The sequence below is a fragment of the Vigna umbellata genome, chromosome 6 (assembly GCF_029865625.1).
Source record: "Vigna umbellata cultivar VRB3 chromosome 6, Vumbellata_1.0, whole genome shotgun sequence".
Classification (NCBI taxonomy): domain Eukaryota; kingdom Viridiplantae; phylum Streptophyta; class Magnoliopsida; order Fabales; family Fabaceae; genus Vigna; species Vigna umbellata.
In genome coordinates this window covers 12,715,925-12,732,325 of record NC_142170.1, presented here as the reverse complement: position 1 = coordinate 12,732,325, position 16,401 = coordinate 12,715,925, and the positions used below count along the sequence as shown (strand labels likewise).

Sequence of the window (16,401 nt, the reverse complement as noted above, 5' to 3'; positions counted from 1 at the left end):
AATATAAATTTAAATATGAATAGTTAAAATTATATTTAAAATTTTTATATATTTTCTTACTCGTTTGTTTTTTTTAAGTAAAAAATGAAGATAGTATAGTCTCTTTCAACAAATCAAATCAAGGCTAACAAATATCTGTGTTTATATTTGAAAATGGATTTATAGACGTGAATTTGAGTATATTTAAAAAAAAAGTAAAAATGAAATTATCCGGATTGGGAAAAAAAAATGCAATTTTAGTGAATTTAAGATGAAAATTTGTATATAATGTGATGGGTGTAATATATTAAAAAATATTTTAATGAATAGAATTAGATAATTATCATTTTATTATTGTTGAAGATATATGAAATATAAATTTAAATATGAATAGTGAAAATTATATTAAAATAAAATTGAACTTATTATTTATAACTAAAAAAATGAAAATTAAAAAAATGAAATTAAAATTAAAATAAATTTGTAAGAATAAAATTATATCCTTAAAGATATATGTGATATAAATTTAAATGTGAATAGTGAAAAATCTATTAAAATAAAATTGAAACTGTTATTTATAGTTATAAAAATTTTAATTAAGAAAATGAAATTAAAATTAAAATAAATTTGTAAGAATAAAATTACATTGTTAATATTATAATTGTAACGATAGTTAGGTTTTATTGTTTATTACAAAATTATGTTATATATAGGTTTAAACCTTGGATTGTTTTGAAATCTCGGTAATCAGATTTTAAATAGTTTTAAATGGATCATTAAATAGTTTTAATTGGATCATTGATTAAAAAAATGTGTAACAGATAAATCGAAATTGTTAACATTGTTTAAATGATTAACGACCCTGTATAATAAACATAGTGACATGGACTTTTTTTATTAGGTGGAATTTAATTTTGATTATTTACAAAGTTTAGAAGAGGAAGAAAGATTTCAATTGAAACAGAAGGGATTTTGATAGAGTTAGGTATTTTCGTTATTTGCTTTTGTTTTCCTGTATTATAAAAGACACTCCCAGATGAATTACAATGTACCACCACCGAGATTAAAGAAAAAAAAAACGGATCACGGAGTTTGAAAAAGAGAATCGATTATCTGACTGTGATGAGAAAGGATGATCGATTTCATGTATGTATTTCTGGTTGTGATGAGAATGGAAAATACGTGAGAGAATCGACTATAGAATCGATTCCACACTTCTTCGTCACTTCTTTCGTTCTAAACCTTTCTCGTGTCCTAGTAATCCATCACTTACCTCACCAGTTAGAAACAGGTTTTAAATTTATAACAGGTTTTAAATTTATAAGAAAACTTATAAGTTTTCTGTTTCGTAAAGTTGTTTTGTTTTAACAGTTTAAAAATATATTCTGAAACACTTTTACATTTATTGAAGAGATAAAATCATCATAAAGATATAAACTTTTATATTTTTTCAAGAAATAAAAAACTTTTATATTCATTTTTGATATAAAATATAAGGGTGAAATGATAAAGAATATAATATTTTTCCAAGAAATGAACGAAGAAATAGTGTCAATGTAAAAGAATTAGTTGTCTCAAAAAATCATTTTTCAACCGTTTCAAACCACATAAACCATCTCTCTTCACATTTTTTTACCAAGTTAACCATAAATACATTAACATCACTAGAAAAAACAAATTTAGGAGATAATTTATTGTGTCGTCGTCTTACATAATTGAAAATCAATTATTTTGAATCTTTTAAAGAAAATGCTAACAAAAAAGAGACTATAATTTTCAATATAAAAATATATATAAATGTGTAGAAACTAAATTAATAATTAATATAAATATTAAGTGACTAAGTAAACCATAGTTACCCATTTGATTAAAATACAAATTTTATTTATTTTCTAACTTGCATGAATTATGAAGATGATAAAATTGATGTGTTAGCAACAGTACAAGAGAATGACGGAGAAACTAGCCGTTTAAGGTTGTACAAAACGAGGAAACTTTCAGCTATGTATAAATAGAAATCCCATCACCAGGGAAGTTAAACAAGCTACCCAGGGGGCTTCGTGGTGCAAGTTCTGTACAAACCCAACCATAGTAACCGACAACAGAGTCTAAAAGGAAAAGTATTATATATTTACACCAGTGATATTCACATATAACAACCTTAGCTTTTCCACAATACAAAAAAACAGTTGGATTTGGAAGAGAACTAGAGAAGAGTGTCAGTTAAAAGCAGTTGTAGTTGGAAGCATAAGAGAGAAGAGCTGATCGAGATCAGGCGGGTGGAAGTAACCATTTTTAGGTGCCGCTCTTTTCTTCCCAAAAGAAAAAGGCTTTTTCTTTGGGGGCGGTGGGGGCGCCGACGCCGCCGGTATACGGCAGTCCAAGCGGTTGGGAGTGGAACAACGGGCGGCGGCGTGGGTTTCTTCCTCTGCAAGGACGGCGGCACCGTTCATATTGGTGATGATATTACAAGTGTGTTTGATAAGAGGGAATGGAACAAGTGGAAGATGAGTAGTGAGTGGTTTTTGGTTTATTTATAGTTATATAATTATTAATGTGTAGAGGAAGGAAGAGAGGGTAATTTTGAAAATTGAAAAAGTGATGAATTTATGGTAGGGTGTTCCAGAAGACGCTAGGAGTAGTTTTGTGGGTGTGGTTGTGGAAGAGACACGTGGCAACACTCTCTAACACGTGGCGTTAATAAATAGATGAAAGAAGGATTTGCATTTTGCAGGAGCGCGCCTGCTCTTTTCACTTCACCGCCTCCTCTCTGCTGCACTTTCTATGTTATGACAACCAGACAAGAATGTTGGACAATATATTTTTGTTTAGTGGATTAATTAAAGGAGTAAAAATAAAAGGAGGAAAATTCTTAAGTAGGGAAAATTATAAATCCTCCAAAATTTAGATAAAATACAAAATGATAAGTCTGTTTGTACTAATTTTTAATTAAGGTAGAGTATTAAAAAATTATTTGTTATGCTATTAATTTAGTTCATCACAGTTCTTTAAACCTCTATTTTAAATTCACTTATTTACAATAGAAGTTGCAAAGAGAGTGAAAAAAAGTAGTTTTCATCTTTGGATTTGTAGGTTTGAATAAAAAAAAGTAGAAAAGAAAGAGGAGAAAGGGAGATATACAGGGAGAACCAAAAGTTTATTACGAACAACTTAAACTTTTCAAATTGGTTCTTCTTAAAAACTACAAATATTTATAGTAAAATAATAATTTCAAGAAAAGTAAGATTAAACACTTAATGGATCTTGAAATATACATATTGCAGAATGCGATGCTTTACTAGAGATGGATTAAGGCTAAATCCTACAACTTAAGTAAAACTTGAGACACATCTGCTTAATAATTAAAGAAGACTTTTTTTCCTAAAAGAGAGATCATTGTATCAATTTCGTTCTTATAATTTAAATTCCCTTATCATATTCTAATTATTAAATTAATTACATACTTCAGCACATAATTTTAATATTTTTTCAATTATATATATACACATAATGTGTGGGTGATTAAAATAATCACATGGAAGATTACAAAGAGCACCTATAAAAGAGTCTCACAAAAGAATAAAAGGAATTTCAAACTATATATATCTAGCCAAAAATATTGTAACGCATAAGAATATTACATTATGAAAAAAACAAAAAATAATAAAATTATCCGTACATATATGGCCTTTTTCAAACTTCTTTTGCATATAAAGTTTCATCGTGTTAACTGTGAGAGACAAGTATGAAATTGGATGAAATATACTTTTTTTTATGCATATAACATATACAGATTAAAAAAAGTATTTAAATAGTATATTGTGCTCTAACTATTTATATAGATAATGTGTTTTTTTTTTCGTGTTAAAATTTGGTCTTTGGAAAATCAAATTCGAATATGTAATTAGGAGAAAATTGGTTGAAAAATAAGTTACAATTCAATTTTCGGGTAACGGAATTCTAAACTGTAATTTAAAAGAAATTTGTTGAAAATAATATTAGTATTTCGAAAACTGAATTTTTATTTTCATGATTTAAAAAAACCAAAAAGTTAAAAAAGAAAATATCTACTACTAACATATTTTGATGTGAAATAAATTATGTTGATGAAATGAATATTTCAGTTTGATATTTAAATTTATATCTATATATTCAAGCGTTGTTTTGGGCTTTTAAATCTCTTTATTTATTACAGTTTAATAAAAAAATAATGATACTTTTATACTATTTTAATATTATTTATGTGATTAGTTCATTTTTATATTTATTATTATTGTGAAGTAATTTTAGATCTATAATCATAAATAACATTAAAATATTGTCGAATATCATTATTTTTGATAAAATTATAAATACTTAAAAAAAAAAAAGAATCACCGACAAATCTAAAATGCTCCCAACAACTTGGGCAGTGTTTTTATGATGAGTTAAGTAAAAACAAAACTAATTATTATTATTATTATATTATTATTATTATTATATTATTATTATTATTATTATTATAATTATAGAGTTAAGAAGAGAGCCGAAAGTCGAAACCTGCGTAAAGTAAAGATGAAAGGGTGGAATGGATGTTAAACTTGAAGACAGAAACGTGTCATCATGGTAATGGACAACGTGGTACATGTCATAAATGTTCCCAACATCTTTGAGTTTTCTGTTACTTTTATAGTTTTCCTTCCTTTATACATTAACCTTTCAACACAATCACCATTATTCACGTCACAAATCGCTTTCACTTGACGCATTTTATTTCTTTCCCTTTCCACCCTTTCTTCTCTACTATCCTCTTCTTCTTGCCATACAATTTCTAACGCAGTAAGCGAGTGTGCTGAACCGTACAATACCAAGATTTTCTTCACATTTTAGTTTAGCGTTAGTTTAACATACTGCAAAAAGGTTCCTTCTTTTGCGTGCAGTTGAGCCTGCCAGAGTCTGAAATGGAGAACGGGGATCAGTTCCAGGGGATTTCCAATGCGAAATACGATTGTCTTTTATTTGGTAAGCCTTGACTATTTTTGGTGACTTTCCCACTCGTAAATGCAGGCTTCGTTATTTGCCATGGTGATATTGATGACTTAATTTCAGATCTTGATGATACCCTTTATCCTTTGAGTTCTGGATTGGCTGAGCACGTGAAGAAAAATATCCAGGGTAGTGACTTCACCGAATTGAATGTGTCATCACTCTAATGTGTGTGGATTTCGCTGAATTTCTTTATTTCAATGGGTTGTACAGAGTACATGCTTCAAAAGCTTGGGATACCAGAGGCTAAAGTTCCTGAATTGTGCTTTTCCTTATACAAGACTTATGGTACAACCATGGCTGGTCTCAAGGTATAAGTAATTGCACTTTTATTGTTTGTTAAAAGGCATTTTTATTTGTTTATTTAGATGTAATGCTAACGAATCAATCCCAATCATTGTGTCTTTCTTTTTCACCAGGCTATTGGCTATGACTTTGACTATGATGACTTTCATAGGTAACTGTCTCTACATATCTGACATTTGTTCCATTTTTCAAATATTTTTGTATTAGTTAGAAATCATGTGAAATATAATAAGCACCGAGAACTATTTTGTGTTGAGCAGCTTTGTTCATGGGAGATTGCCATATGATATACTGAAACCTGACCCTGTTCTGAGGGGAGTTTTGCTGAGCTTGCCTATTAGAAAAATTGTGAGTTTCTTTGTTCTTATTTAATAATGAACAAAATAGGATCTGATTCATAAATATATCTTCAGCATAATGTTGCTATCATATTTTTTTTTCAAGATTTTTACGAACTCAGACGAGGCCCATGCTAGTAGAGTGCTTCGCAGGCTTGGATTGGAGGATTGTTTTGAAAGAGTTATATGCTTTGAGACCCTGAATTCCTCCAATGAAGATGGCAGTGAATGTAAACCAAGTTCCACAGGGGTTTTTGATTTTTATGAATACATTCATAGTCCTGATTCTGATGTAGTGCTTCCACGGACCCCGGTTGTATGTAAACCCTCTCAAGATGCATTTGAAAAGGTTTTCAGTGTAGCAGATATAGACCCTCGAAGGACAGTAAGATCACCAATCCTTCTTTGCTCATTTCTTTTCCCTTCTCTCTAGTCCTAATTTGACCTTTGTTTTGTGTCTTTTGTATCCAAGAATACCACTTATCAGTTTTTTAATGATATGTATTTTCTTACAAACTAAATTATGTAACTGTTTTGCTTTTCCAGTTATTCTTTGATGACAGTCTCCGCAATTTACAAACGGGCAAATCCGTAGGCCTTCACACAGTCTTGGTCAGTAGCATAACACTAGTCATAGAATAGAACATTAGTTTTTTTTTTTTCTTTCTTTCTGGTGTTAGTGATTTCCAACGGCATATAGTAGCCTATACAGTTGTGAATTATCTAATGTGACATGCATGCATGCAGGTGGGAAATTCTGTTAGAACTACGGGAGTGGATCATGCCTTAGAGAGCATCCATAATATGAAAGAGGCATTTCCAGAACTGTGGGAAAGCGATGAGAAGCCTGAAAGTGTGGAGTGTTCTAGAAAGATTTCGATTGAGACATCAGTGGTGGCTTAACTTATACTTCCAAGTTATGATAACTTATGGTGTCTGGTAGTGTAATGTGGTTTGATGTTGATTAATGTTGTTGCAGAATTTTATATGTTTATTTCAAACAATAGGCAAAGGTAGTATGTTTTGAAGACAGACGAAAACTCCCAGAACCATGCTTCAATTATAATCTGCGTGCAACCCTTAACGCCAAAAATCTATAAATTACATATATGTGTCATTATTATCCACACAGAAATGCTAAGAATAGACAAATTCTTGTGAATACACTTTGCAATTGTTTGAATTTGTATTTAATAATTTTTTTTACATTTTACAAATTTTAAACGTGTTAAGAATGCATAATGTATGTTAATACTACTTCTATTGATGTCGAACTTAACCGGTTGATTAAACAAAACTCTTACGAAAAAAATGATTGGTTTTAACTTTCAATTTATTTATTTTTTATCTTGGCTTATTGGGTTAAATTTTATAGTTCTTCACTTTCTTTGTCTATCAGTTTTAATCAGATGGCTGGGACTATGAAGTTAAAACATGACTGCTGTCTGTGCTTCTCTCACAATTTTCTTAGCGCATTGTTAGCATCTTATGTTTTGCAGGATACATTATCTCCATTACTGTTTTATACAAATTCCCTTCAACTAAATTCTTCCCTCCAAAGCTGTATGGGTGGCTTCTCAAATCATATGAGGGCATCGTATAATTTAAGGAACGGTTTGCATAAAAAAACATAAAAGGCGTGCTGATAAGAAAATAAGAGGCCTATAGCATTAAATACTACCAGTAGCAGATAGGAAATGACGAATATCGGCAAAATAAATCAAATAAGAATTCAAAATTTTTGGAGTAATTTCTTGTTCCATGAGGTTACATCTGATATTTACATATATAGCATGAAAAGCGTATATCAGAGTGGAATATGGATTAAGCTTAGCCAATGTTGGTTCAACCAATATTCCGTAATATCAAAAGAAAACAAGACAAAATTAGACAATAAAGATCAATCCATTAACGTATGCTTCTTTCCAGTGAAAGGCTTGAACTTTAGCTGTTCTTCCTTTTGGGATTTCTCTTGACTTTTGTTTCCTGGATTAAACTAAAAGCAAAGAAAAATTGGTTAGATGAACTTCTGAAGGGAAAATGCATACAAAAATCATGTAAACAAATTATAGATTTTATGCCATTTCTGTCTATCAATAAAATTGCTACTGCTGAGAACTACCTTAGGTGTTGCTTGAAAGCTAGACGTAGTTACATTGGATCCAAACACAAGATTTCCAGAAGATCTACATGAAGCAGTATTTGTTGGCTTAGAATCAGAATTCTTCATTTCTTTGTCAGTTTCTTTGTGCTTTAGCTTTGGACGGGATGTTTCTTCAACTGTTCGTGTTGAGGATTTACCACCCAAACGTCTTCCCATTCCAGAGAACGGAATGAAAGGGTTGTATTTTGGATCTTCTTCCTCTAGAAATTTCTCTTGCCATTTGTTTTCATGAGAAGTCTAAAAACAAAGAAAAATTGGTTCAATGGAATCATAGAATTTTTACGGCATTTCTTTGTCCCTCCGTAAATTACTACTGCTAAGAATTACCTTAGATGTTGCTTGACAGCTAGATGAAGCTGCATTTATCCCACACACAAGCTTTCCAGAAGCCATACGAGACGCAATATTTACTGGCTTAGAATCAGAATCCTTCATTTCTTTGTCAGTTTCTTTCTGATGTAATTCAGGAAAGGATGCTACTTCAACTGGGTGTGCTGAGGTTTTACCACCCAAACGTCTTCCAGAACCAGAAAAGGGAATGAAAGGTTTGAATTTTGGATCTCCCTCCTCCTGGGATTTGTCTTGACATTGACTTTCTTGAGAAACCTAAAATAAAATAAAATTGATTAGATGAACTTCTGAAAGGAATAAGAGTCTGAACTCCTATCATGTTAATGAAACGCGTCTATCCAGAAAATTCCTACCGCTAGAAACTACCTTAGGTGTTGCTTTATTGCTAGATGTAGTTGCATTTGACTCAAACACCAGCTTTCCCAAAGCTCCATGAGACGCAGTATTTGTTGGCTTAGCGTCTGAATTATTGATTTCTTTGTGATATTGTTTCTGCTTTAACTCCGGAAGGGATGTTTGTTCAACTGGTTCTAACGAGGCTTTACCATCCAAGCGTCTTGAAAAACCAGAAAATGAATTGAACCGGGCAATCTTTTTTGGCGGCTCATCTTCAACTGAAATGCCAAGAATATAATCATAAACTGCGAATGAAGCTTTTTACTAAATAAAAATGAGCAAATTCAAAAGAGCATAGAATGCCAACCCTTTGGTCTTCTCCTGTCAACTTTGGCTTGTTTCTTAGGTTCTTTATAATCAAGTGGCGGAGCAAAATCAACTTCACAGTCAGTTTCAATTATACTGACTGCAGGAGAGGGTCGAGTTCCAACAACGTCAATGTAATACTTCTTCTTGTTGTATTGAACCATTATAGTGTCCCCAGTTGTTAAGCATGAGTAACTCCTCAGTGAAGTCTCTAAGCTGTGAATAATCAAGAGAAAGAAAGAGCATATCAATTGACACATTACCAAAGGCATATCTAGATGTTGCAAAAGAATACTAACATGGCTTTTGGATTGTAGATATCTAAAAAATCCTTTGTGTGAGGCTGCAGCTTCACATAAGTTGCTTTTGTAAGGTTGGTGTTTTTCACATATAAAAGGTCTCCCTCTTGGAGGAGCATATTTTCCATCATCTGACAACAAAAACAAAAGAATACCATAAACTGTAAACAAATGAGAAAAAATTCAATGAGCAGAAATGACACAGAAAATACAATCAACAAAAGAAGAGGTATCACCTACCCAGTATGGTATATATATGATCCCTTCATCAGCTACGAATTCTAGCACCCCACAATGTGTAACTCTTTCAGCAGAAGGATTAATAAGTTGAAATAACATAGGGTACTCTATGTGCAAAGATGCTGAGAAACAAAACCAGTGGAAGTCGTGATATATATTTAGATGAATAAGCAAGTAATTTAGCAGGCAGGAAAAAATGAATCAAATAGTTGAAATCAGACAAACATTAACTCACCGAGGCGATCAAGGGCTGAGGGAGGCATGATAACTGAAGGAAGCGATAATTGTCATAAGAAAACTTATAGGGATACTTAAGTTACGAAAGTTCTATACATGTTTAGAATCAAAGAAGTAAAATATAAGTTGTTGGTACATACTTTTATCACCCTTTTCCAGATGTGACTGCAAAGAATCAAGAAATTATGGAATCAGATTAATATTTTGAATCACGTGCACATTTAAATATATATTTTTTTTAAAGAGAGCTATATCAATGCACGTGAAAAAATCACCAATGTCACTCACAACCCGGTAAAGTAAGCAATCTACAGCCAGCGGCCACAGACCAATTGGGCACTGGATGATTAACACAAGCACAAGTACAAACCATAAAGGATACGTTGATCATTGTGAATAGAAAAGTTCTAACAATTGAGGAAAGAAAACGGAAGCTTCAAATTTGAAAATTTTCTCTCTGGCAACTATCACAAGAAAATTACAGGCATCGTAGACCGCCAGAGGCCGAATCAGTGATCGTACCTTGTCGATGAAGGAGACAGGATAACAGCGATAATACTGTTCAAAGGTTCCACATCGATCATTTCCGTAATACGCCTGCAATTTTGTCAAAGCAAAAAGAAGAAAAGAAAAAGTTAACATACGAAGTACGACAATGAAAATTATCGACAATTATTTGATCAAAGAAAGAAAAAGGTCGGCACTTAGACCATTAAGTTCCAAGGCACGCAATTTGGAAGACTCGATCAAGGATAAAGAGTGATCACTGATAAAGTTCAAGATTAAAAAGAAACCATTTCCTAATTGATTCAAATTTACAATTTCTGTCATTAACATTGTTGATTGCAGAGTCAAGAACACAAAGAATAAACAAAAGTAGTGGGTCAACGTACCATAGATTTCGAGGACTTGAAGACAACTTGAAGTCTGCGTGTGCCTGAAGTTAACAAAGAAATAAGCAAACACAAACAAATACCAATAATCACGATCCAGTTCAACGAAAAATGTGATCGGATGAAAAATTTTGCAACTTGCAGAAAGTTACAACAACCTGCGATGAATGACGAGAAAAAATACAAGGAAAGTTGCGTGGGGAACTCCGAGTGTTATTACACCTCATACATGCTTCAGAAGAACACGGACACGGCATTTTATAGGTTAGGACTAGGAATGCTTCGGGTTTGCTGTGAGCAATATCTCTCTTTTGGGCCGAATCGAAGCCAAATAGTAAATTTGGGCCGGCCCGTTTGAGGCGGGCTTTTCTTCATATACCGAACTAATTCTCTCTGCACCCCGCGTTTTGCTGTCATTGGTTCCAAGCATGTAAATGGGATTGGGTGGAGGAAGAGGAAGAGTGATTGAACAGTGAAAGACCACAATATTATTTTAAAAATTAAATATTTTTTTCAGTTTCAAACTATTATGAAAAATTATATTTCATTTTTAAATTAAATTATAAAATATTCAGTCTTTATATTTTATCATTTCTAATAAATAACATGTATAATATTTTCGTATGATAATTAGAGTTTCATAATAAATTAAAATAACTAAAATATATTTTTTGTGTAATATTTATTTTAATCACTCTACAATATTTTTTTTCTTATCTTAGTCACTTGATTTAGTATTTCAGTAAGGGAATAAAAGCCATGGAAATCCAATTATGTTGTTATAAAGATAAACATAATCGGTTAAAAAGTTAATAAACTTCCCAACCTAACAAAGCTAACACACCTAAAGAAACAAATAAAAGTTAATAAAAAAATGAAAGTAAAATAACATACTACTTATTATCACTATTAAAGATTTAATAATTTCGGAATTTAATACACAAGAATTTATAATTATAAAATAAAGTCTAAAAAGGAAAAAAAATGTTATATATTTACATCAGTCTATCATTATTAGTATTTTTTCTAACGTAAAAGTCCAAAAAGAAAAACAACATATTTGTATAGTGCATGTATACTTTTTTTTTCCTTTTTCTGATGACAATAAAGAGTGAAAAAAATAGTAATTATTAAAATTATATAAGGAAAACAGTTACAAAAATAAATCATTTTATTCATTTCTAAGATTTTTATTTTGGATAAGAGAAAATAAAGGTAATGACGTTTAAAAAGGAAATAAGTAATAAAAGATACATACAAATATTAATCAGGGAATATAAATGATAATAAAATAATAGTAAATTTTGTGCATAAATAAAAGTAACAAGAAAATTAATTTCCTTTATTATCGGTCTTTATTATTGGTATACATTATTTTGAATGGATATAAGTAAAAAAGCAATACTAAAACTTATATCAAAATTATAAAAGATCCGTCTAAAAACACATATATAAAATTATATAGATAATACAATTAATAAAACAAAGTTAGTTGAGTTTGAATGAGAAAAATAATAAAAAAATATAAACAGAAAAGTAATTACAAAAGGAATAAAATCTTTGAATATTGATAGTATAGACAAAGATTAATTAAGTTTAAAAACGGAAAATAATAAAAATAATAAAAGTGTGTGCTTAAAAACAGTTACAAAATTATAACACAAACATACATATATATATATATATATATATATATATATATATATATATATATGGGTTTTCAAGAGAAATAAAGATGAGTATTAGTTGAAATCTGGTAGAGATCAGGCGGGAAAGTAACTATTGTGGATTTTCTTTTTTCCTCCAAAAAGAAAAAGACATTTTATTTGGGGCGCCAGCACCGCCGTATACGGCAGTCTCAACGGTTGCGGGTGGAACAACGGGCGTTGGTGCCTACCTCTGCAAGAACGCCACCATTGTCAATATTGTTCAAGAAATTAAAAGTAAATTTAACAAGAAGGAATGGAACAAGTGGAAGATGAATAGTGAGATGCGGGGGTGCAAAAAGTAAAAGTTTATATATTTTGTTTTCAAAAGCCCTATTAGTCTTCTTATCAGATATTCTCTGAAACAAGAAAAAAACACAACTCTTTCAAATTGGAGAAGCTAGGTTAACTTTGCGGTGTGGTCGCGGTGGTGGACTTTAGAGGAGGAGGAAGAGATAAATCTGAAAGGGGAAGTTGAAAGCGCAATGGCGAGGCGAGAGCTTTCGAGCACGTTGAAGAACTTGAAGGTAAAGAATTTAAAGGGAACGCTATCGTTTCTCTTTGTCGTTTTCGTTGATTTTCATTACTTGTTTATGAGACTTTACCTTCGATTGTTCGATTCAGTATTAGATATGAAAGTTTAGGGTCTAATGATGCTTCCCCTGTATCTGTTTCGATGTTGGGTAGTTCATGCAAAGGGCGGCTGTGAGGGAGGAGAAAACCAAGAGAGAAGAAGATATCAAACCGGATGTCAGTATTATTACTACTCCTACAACAGTGACTAGAAAGTGGTATTTTTCTTACCTAAATTCAAATAATTCGTAGGGATTGAGATTTGGGATTGCCTATCATCGAGGCTGATTTTTGTTTTTGTTGAAATTATGATGTTGGAAGTTAGGCATTTGTTTTTCTCTCAAAAACCATTTACAATTACCTAGTCCTTCTCTATGAAGGGCTTAACCCTTTTGGTTGGACAATTAAACGGTTTTGAAAGTTGACTTTCCCCATAGCAATTACTTGTGATGTAACAGCCAGTATTACTTAAAGGCTTGCAACTCAAAGTTGAGACTTTACTTTTATTTTTTATTTTGTTATGGATTATGGAATGAGTTTGTTTTGTTAATGCTTATAGAAAGAGTGCCCAGATCATCATTGACTAACGAATAAGGCCTTGTAAAACAGGAGCTGGTGTGTTGTGTTGTCATTCCCGGGTAGACAATCACTTTTCTAATATTTTCTTTATGAATATTAGAAAAGTAGCTCAAAATAATGTTAAAAACGGAAAAGTAGCTCAAAATCCATGCGCTAATCATAACTATCTGATATTAAATAATATGGTGTTTAGTTCCCTCTGACATAAGCAATTTGTGAAGGGATATGGTGGTGCCATAGACTGCAATTGCTTGTTTATACAGTAGTGAATTTTTGGCCTATCACCATCATCTGCCATTGATGACCTTGATATGGTTCTGATACAACTATATTCACTTTCTCTATATCCTTTAAGCTATAGTAAGTATATAGAGCCAAGACTTATTTAGAATAGACATGGACTGGGGAAATTTCTGACATATTCATCTAGAAAAGAGTATATTCTAATATGGGATAGGAGAGGTATGTAAATGTAACTATGGTCTTTTATTATGACTATAATTTTATTTTTTACCATCCACTGATGGTTGCATAATAAGAATATTATTTTAAAATCTCATCTAATTTATGTATGTTAATCTTTGACCATTTTTATGATGACATATAATGTTCAATATTATTTGTCGGATTAAAATACCTTTCTCTATTATGTTTGTGTGATTGATTGTGTTTATTAAAGCTTTACTGTATCTTAAAATTTGAAGATTTTTGTGTATCGCTGGAATTGTGTAGTATCATACGCATATTGTATTAAGTATCTTGGTATCATAGAGGTGTATCTAGTGTTGTTTCACATATAAACTGTACAATTTAGGTTGATCTTTCTGTACTTTACTCCATAAAATAGCTAGGTATAAAATTGTCTGCCAAAATTTTCCTTTTACTTTGGTTTATAATTGCTTCTTATCTGTAGTTGCTGTCTTCACCAGCTCAATTATTTCTTTTACCTTAAATTTTACATTTAACTTGACTGGCTTTCTACGCTTGTGTAGTGTTGTTATAATGGAAGGTGATCCTCATCCTGGAGCACTTAAAGGTCGAATGTCATTTCAAAGTTTTAATCCTTCTGTTGATGTGAGTTTGAATATCAAATTTCAAAGTTGTTTCTTTATTTACCTTGTTGATCTAGATGTGCTATGTCTTTTTGATTTTCTAATTCCAAGGCTGTACGATTTTAGAAATTAAATGAGGAAGAAGCAAGATTACGTCAGCCAGCAGCTGAAACTACTGTTTCTAGAAATCAAAATGCAAGCGTCTCTGTCAGGTGGGTTTCTTTGCCTAAACTCCATGTGGATTTTATGAATTTTTACCCAACATGGATCCAAAGGTTATCTGTTTATGTTTTACTGTCTATTGTCCCTAACGGCTCAATCGTTTTTAATGGATAACTATTGAAATTATTTCCTCATATTATCACTCAATTTTAATTTGGTTCTGGTTATCTTGTTTCAGAGAAAATAATTTTTCAGTTGAAAGTCCAGAAAGTGTCAACGTTAACAAAAAGAACGTGGAGGTTAACGGCAATGTTAAAAGGAAACAATCTGAAGTAGTTAGTGAAGCACAATATCCTAACAAATCACCAAAGAGTGATCATGATGATAAGAAATCATTGCCAAGCTCTAGTTTGGGCACTTTTAAAAAACCTGGTGGAGATAAGCTGGACTGGAATGTTCTTAGACCATCAAGTGTCAATCAAAGTAGATGAGTGTTGTCGATTATTTGATAGCATACAAATTATGCTAGGTTTGGTTATGTTTCGGGCTTGGGCATTTATCACAATTTCTTTTTAAGATTAAGGATTTAACCTGCCCATATAGATGGAATACTTTTAGATGAAGGGACAAATCGTGGGTGTTTTTTTTTTGTATTATTGTAATTTATGAAACAAATAGTCCGTTGGAAATGAGCTTTTAGCTATTAAATATGTTGTGACATTAAAATGTAAGTGGTTACAAGTGAATTTATTATTTCATTTTTTCTGAAACCCTACAATTTTGAGCTTTCCTGTCTTTCCTTTTTTCTTTAATATGAAATTGAATGCTGTGAACATCTATGAGGAGATTTGAGTTTCCTTCCAAAATGATAATTCAGACATGATACATTTGTGAACCTTGTGAAGAAAATACGGTGACCCGTGAGAAGTTGAGAGTGATGTGGCAATTATAATTGGCATCGGTGGATGTAAGCATTCGCCAGATTGGACTCTAGCACTAGTACTTAATTTGTGGCAGCTCCACACATTTTATTGAGGGCCTTTTGAAATGTCGATCATCTTTCTCTGACTTTAAAATATAATTGGACAGTGATATTGATGATAATTTTTTCAAGATCCCCCGATTTCACTAGATGCCCTTGATCATAGTAATCAAAGGAAAAATATTATGTTCCCATGATCTCAAAGTTAAACAAACACCATAATCTTAATGAATAGATTCTGGAGTTCTTTTCATTATATATTTTGATTTTCCTACCCTTGGTTTAGGTCATTCAGCATATTTAAATTTACATAAATGATAGATTGATACATAAATCTTTTATATTTATTTGATATTATTTTTTACTTTTTACTTTTTTAAAAAGTATAAAAGTTTATTTTTTAATCATCATTTTATATTTATAACGTGTGTTAAATGAATGTAAATATATGTAACCTTATCATTGAATCTACAGATGAATATAGTGCTTTAGAATATTGTGCTTCAGATTGGGGGCTGCGAAGTTTTCTGTACAGACTTTACCTGCCTTTGCAATTGAACTGAAATTAGTTACACAATTTTTGTGTTTGTTGGTGTGTTACTTTCTTAAAAAATAATCTTGTACATGCTATTTTGATTAAATGAGGATTATGATGCAGGGATCAAACAAAATTTGTACAAGCTTGCCAGAAGATTTGGCAAATTGTTCTAAATTGTCTAAGCAAGATATGAAGGTAGAACCAGTAGCAGAATATTAATCGACAGCAAACATCTCCTTAAACCTTTAAAAAGCAATGGTTTTATTAACCAAACC

At 31.4% G+C, this 16,401-nt stretch overlaps 3 protein-coding genes across 3 annotated transcripts; 2 read left to right on the top strand and 1 right to left on the bottom strand.

Annotated features, from left to right (window-relative positions):
- Positions 1-4,679: 4,679 nt before the first annotated feature.
- LOC124825183 (uncharacterized protein C24B11.05-like) lies at positions 4,680-6,752 on the top strand. The gene is made up of 8 exons (XM_088092860.1): positions 4,680-4,980; positions 5,068-5,133; positions 5,218-5,315; positions 5,424-5,461; positions 5,571-5,658; positions 5,755-6,033; positions 6,195-6,260; positions 6,396-6,752. Exons 1-8 carry the CDS (start codon positions 4,920-4,922, stop codon positions 6,549-6,551), a joined length of 852 nt encoding a protein of 283 aa, XP_087948986.1. The 5' UTR covers positions 4,680-4,919; the 3' UTR covers positions 6,552-6,752.
- A 603-nt stretch (positions 6,753-7,355) lies between these two features.
- LOC124825182 (ubiquitin fusion degradation protein 1 C-like) lies at positions 7,356-10,766 on the bottom strand. The gene is made up of 12 exons (XM_047297730.2): positions 10,693-10,766; positions 10,535-10,578; positions 10,164-10,238; positions 9,782-9,806; positions 9,640-9,672; positions 9,405-9,526; positions 9,165-9,295; positions 8,867-9,081; positions 8,530-8,777; positions 8,140-8,418; positions 7,771-8,049; positions 7,356-7,644 (listed from the first exon to the last, which is right to left on the bottom strand). Exons 2-12 carry the CDS (start codon positions 10,535-10,537, stop codon positions 7,549-7,551), a joined length of 1,506 nt encoding a protein of 501 aa, XP_047153686.1. The 5' UTR covers positions 10,538-10,578; positions 10,693-10,766; the 3' UTR covers positions 7,356-7,548.
- Positions 10,767-12,587: 1,821 nt separating this feature from the next.
- LOC124825181 (scarecrow-like transcription factor 11 (SCL11)) lies at positions 12,588-15,376 on the top strand. Its single transcript, XM_047297729.2, has 5 exons — positions 12,588-12,767; positions 12,928-13,031; positions 14,385-14,466; positions 14,571-14,656; positions 14,845-15,376. The coding sequence occupies exons 1-5, from the start codon at positions 12,726-12,728 to the stop codon at positions 15,095-15,097; spliced, it is 567 nt and encodes a 188-aa protein (XP_047153685.1). The 5' UTR covers positions 12,588-12,725; the 3' UTR covers positions 15,098-15,376.
- The last annotated feature ends 1,025 nt before the right edge of the window (positions 15,377-16,401 follow it).

Excerpts from the sequence above, each read along its gene's own strand:
- LOC124825183 (XM_088092860.1), top strand. The coding sequence starts at position 4,920 with ATGGAGAACGGGGATCAGTTCCAGGGGATTTCCAATGCGAAATACGAT. Across the intron at positions 4,981-5,067 it reads ATACGATTGTCTTTTATTTG|ATCTTGATGATACCCTTTAT; the intron begins GTAAGCCTTGAC and ends ACTTAATTTCAG. Across the intron at positions 5,462-5,570 it reads GACTATGATGACTTTCATAG|CTTTGTTCATGGGAGATTGC; the intron begins GTAACTGTCTCT and ends TGTGTTGAGCAG.
- LOC124825182 (XM_047297730.2), bottom strand. Across the intron at positions 9,673-9,781 it reads TCTGGAAAAGGGTGATAAAA|TTATCATGCCTCCCTCAGCC; the intron begins GTATGTACCAAC and ends CGCTTCCTTCAG. Across the intron at positions 7,645-7,770 it reads GCTTTCAAGCAACACCTAAG|TTTAATCCAGGAAACAAAAG; the intron begins GTAGTTCTCAGC and ends CTTTGCTTTTAG.
- LOC124825181 (XM_047297729.2), top strand. The coding sequence starts at position 12,726 with ATGGCGAGGCGAGAGCTTTCGAGCACGTTGAAGAACTTGAAG. Across the intron at positions 13,032-14,384 it reads ACAACAGTGACTAGAAAGTG|TGTTGTTATAATGGAAGGTG; the intron begins GTATTTTTCTTA and ends ACGCTTGTGTAG. Across the intron at positions 14,467-14,570 it reads GTTTTAATCCTTCTGTTGAT|AAATTAAATGAGGAAGAAGC; the intron begins GTGAGTTTGAAT and ends GTACGATTTTAG.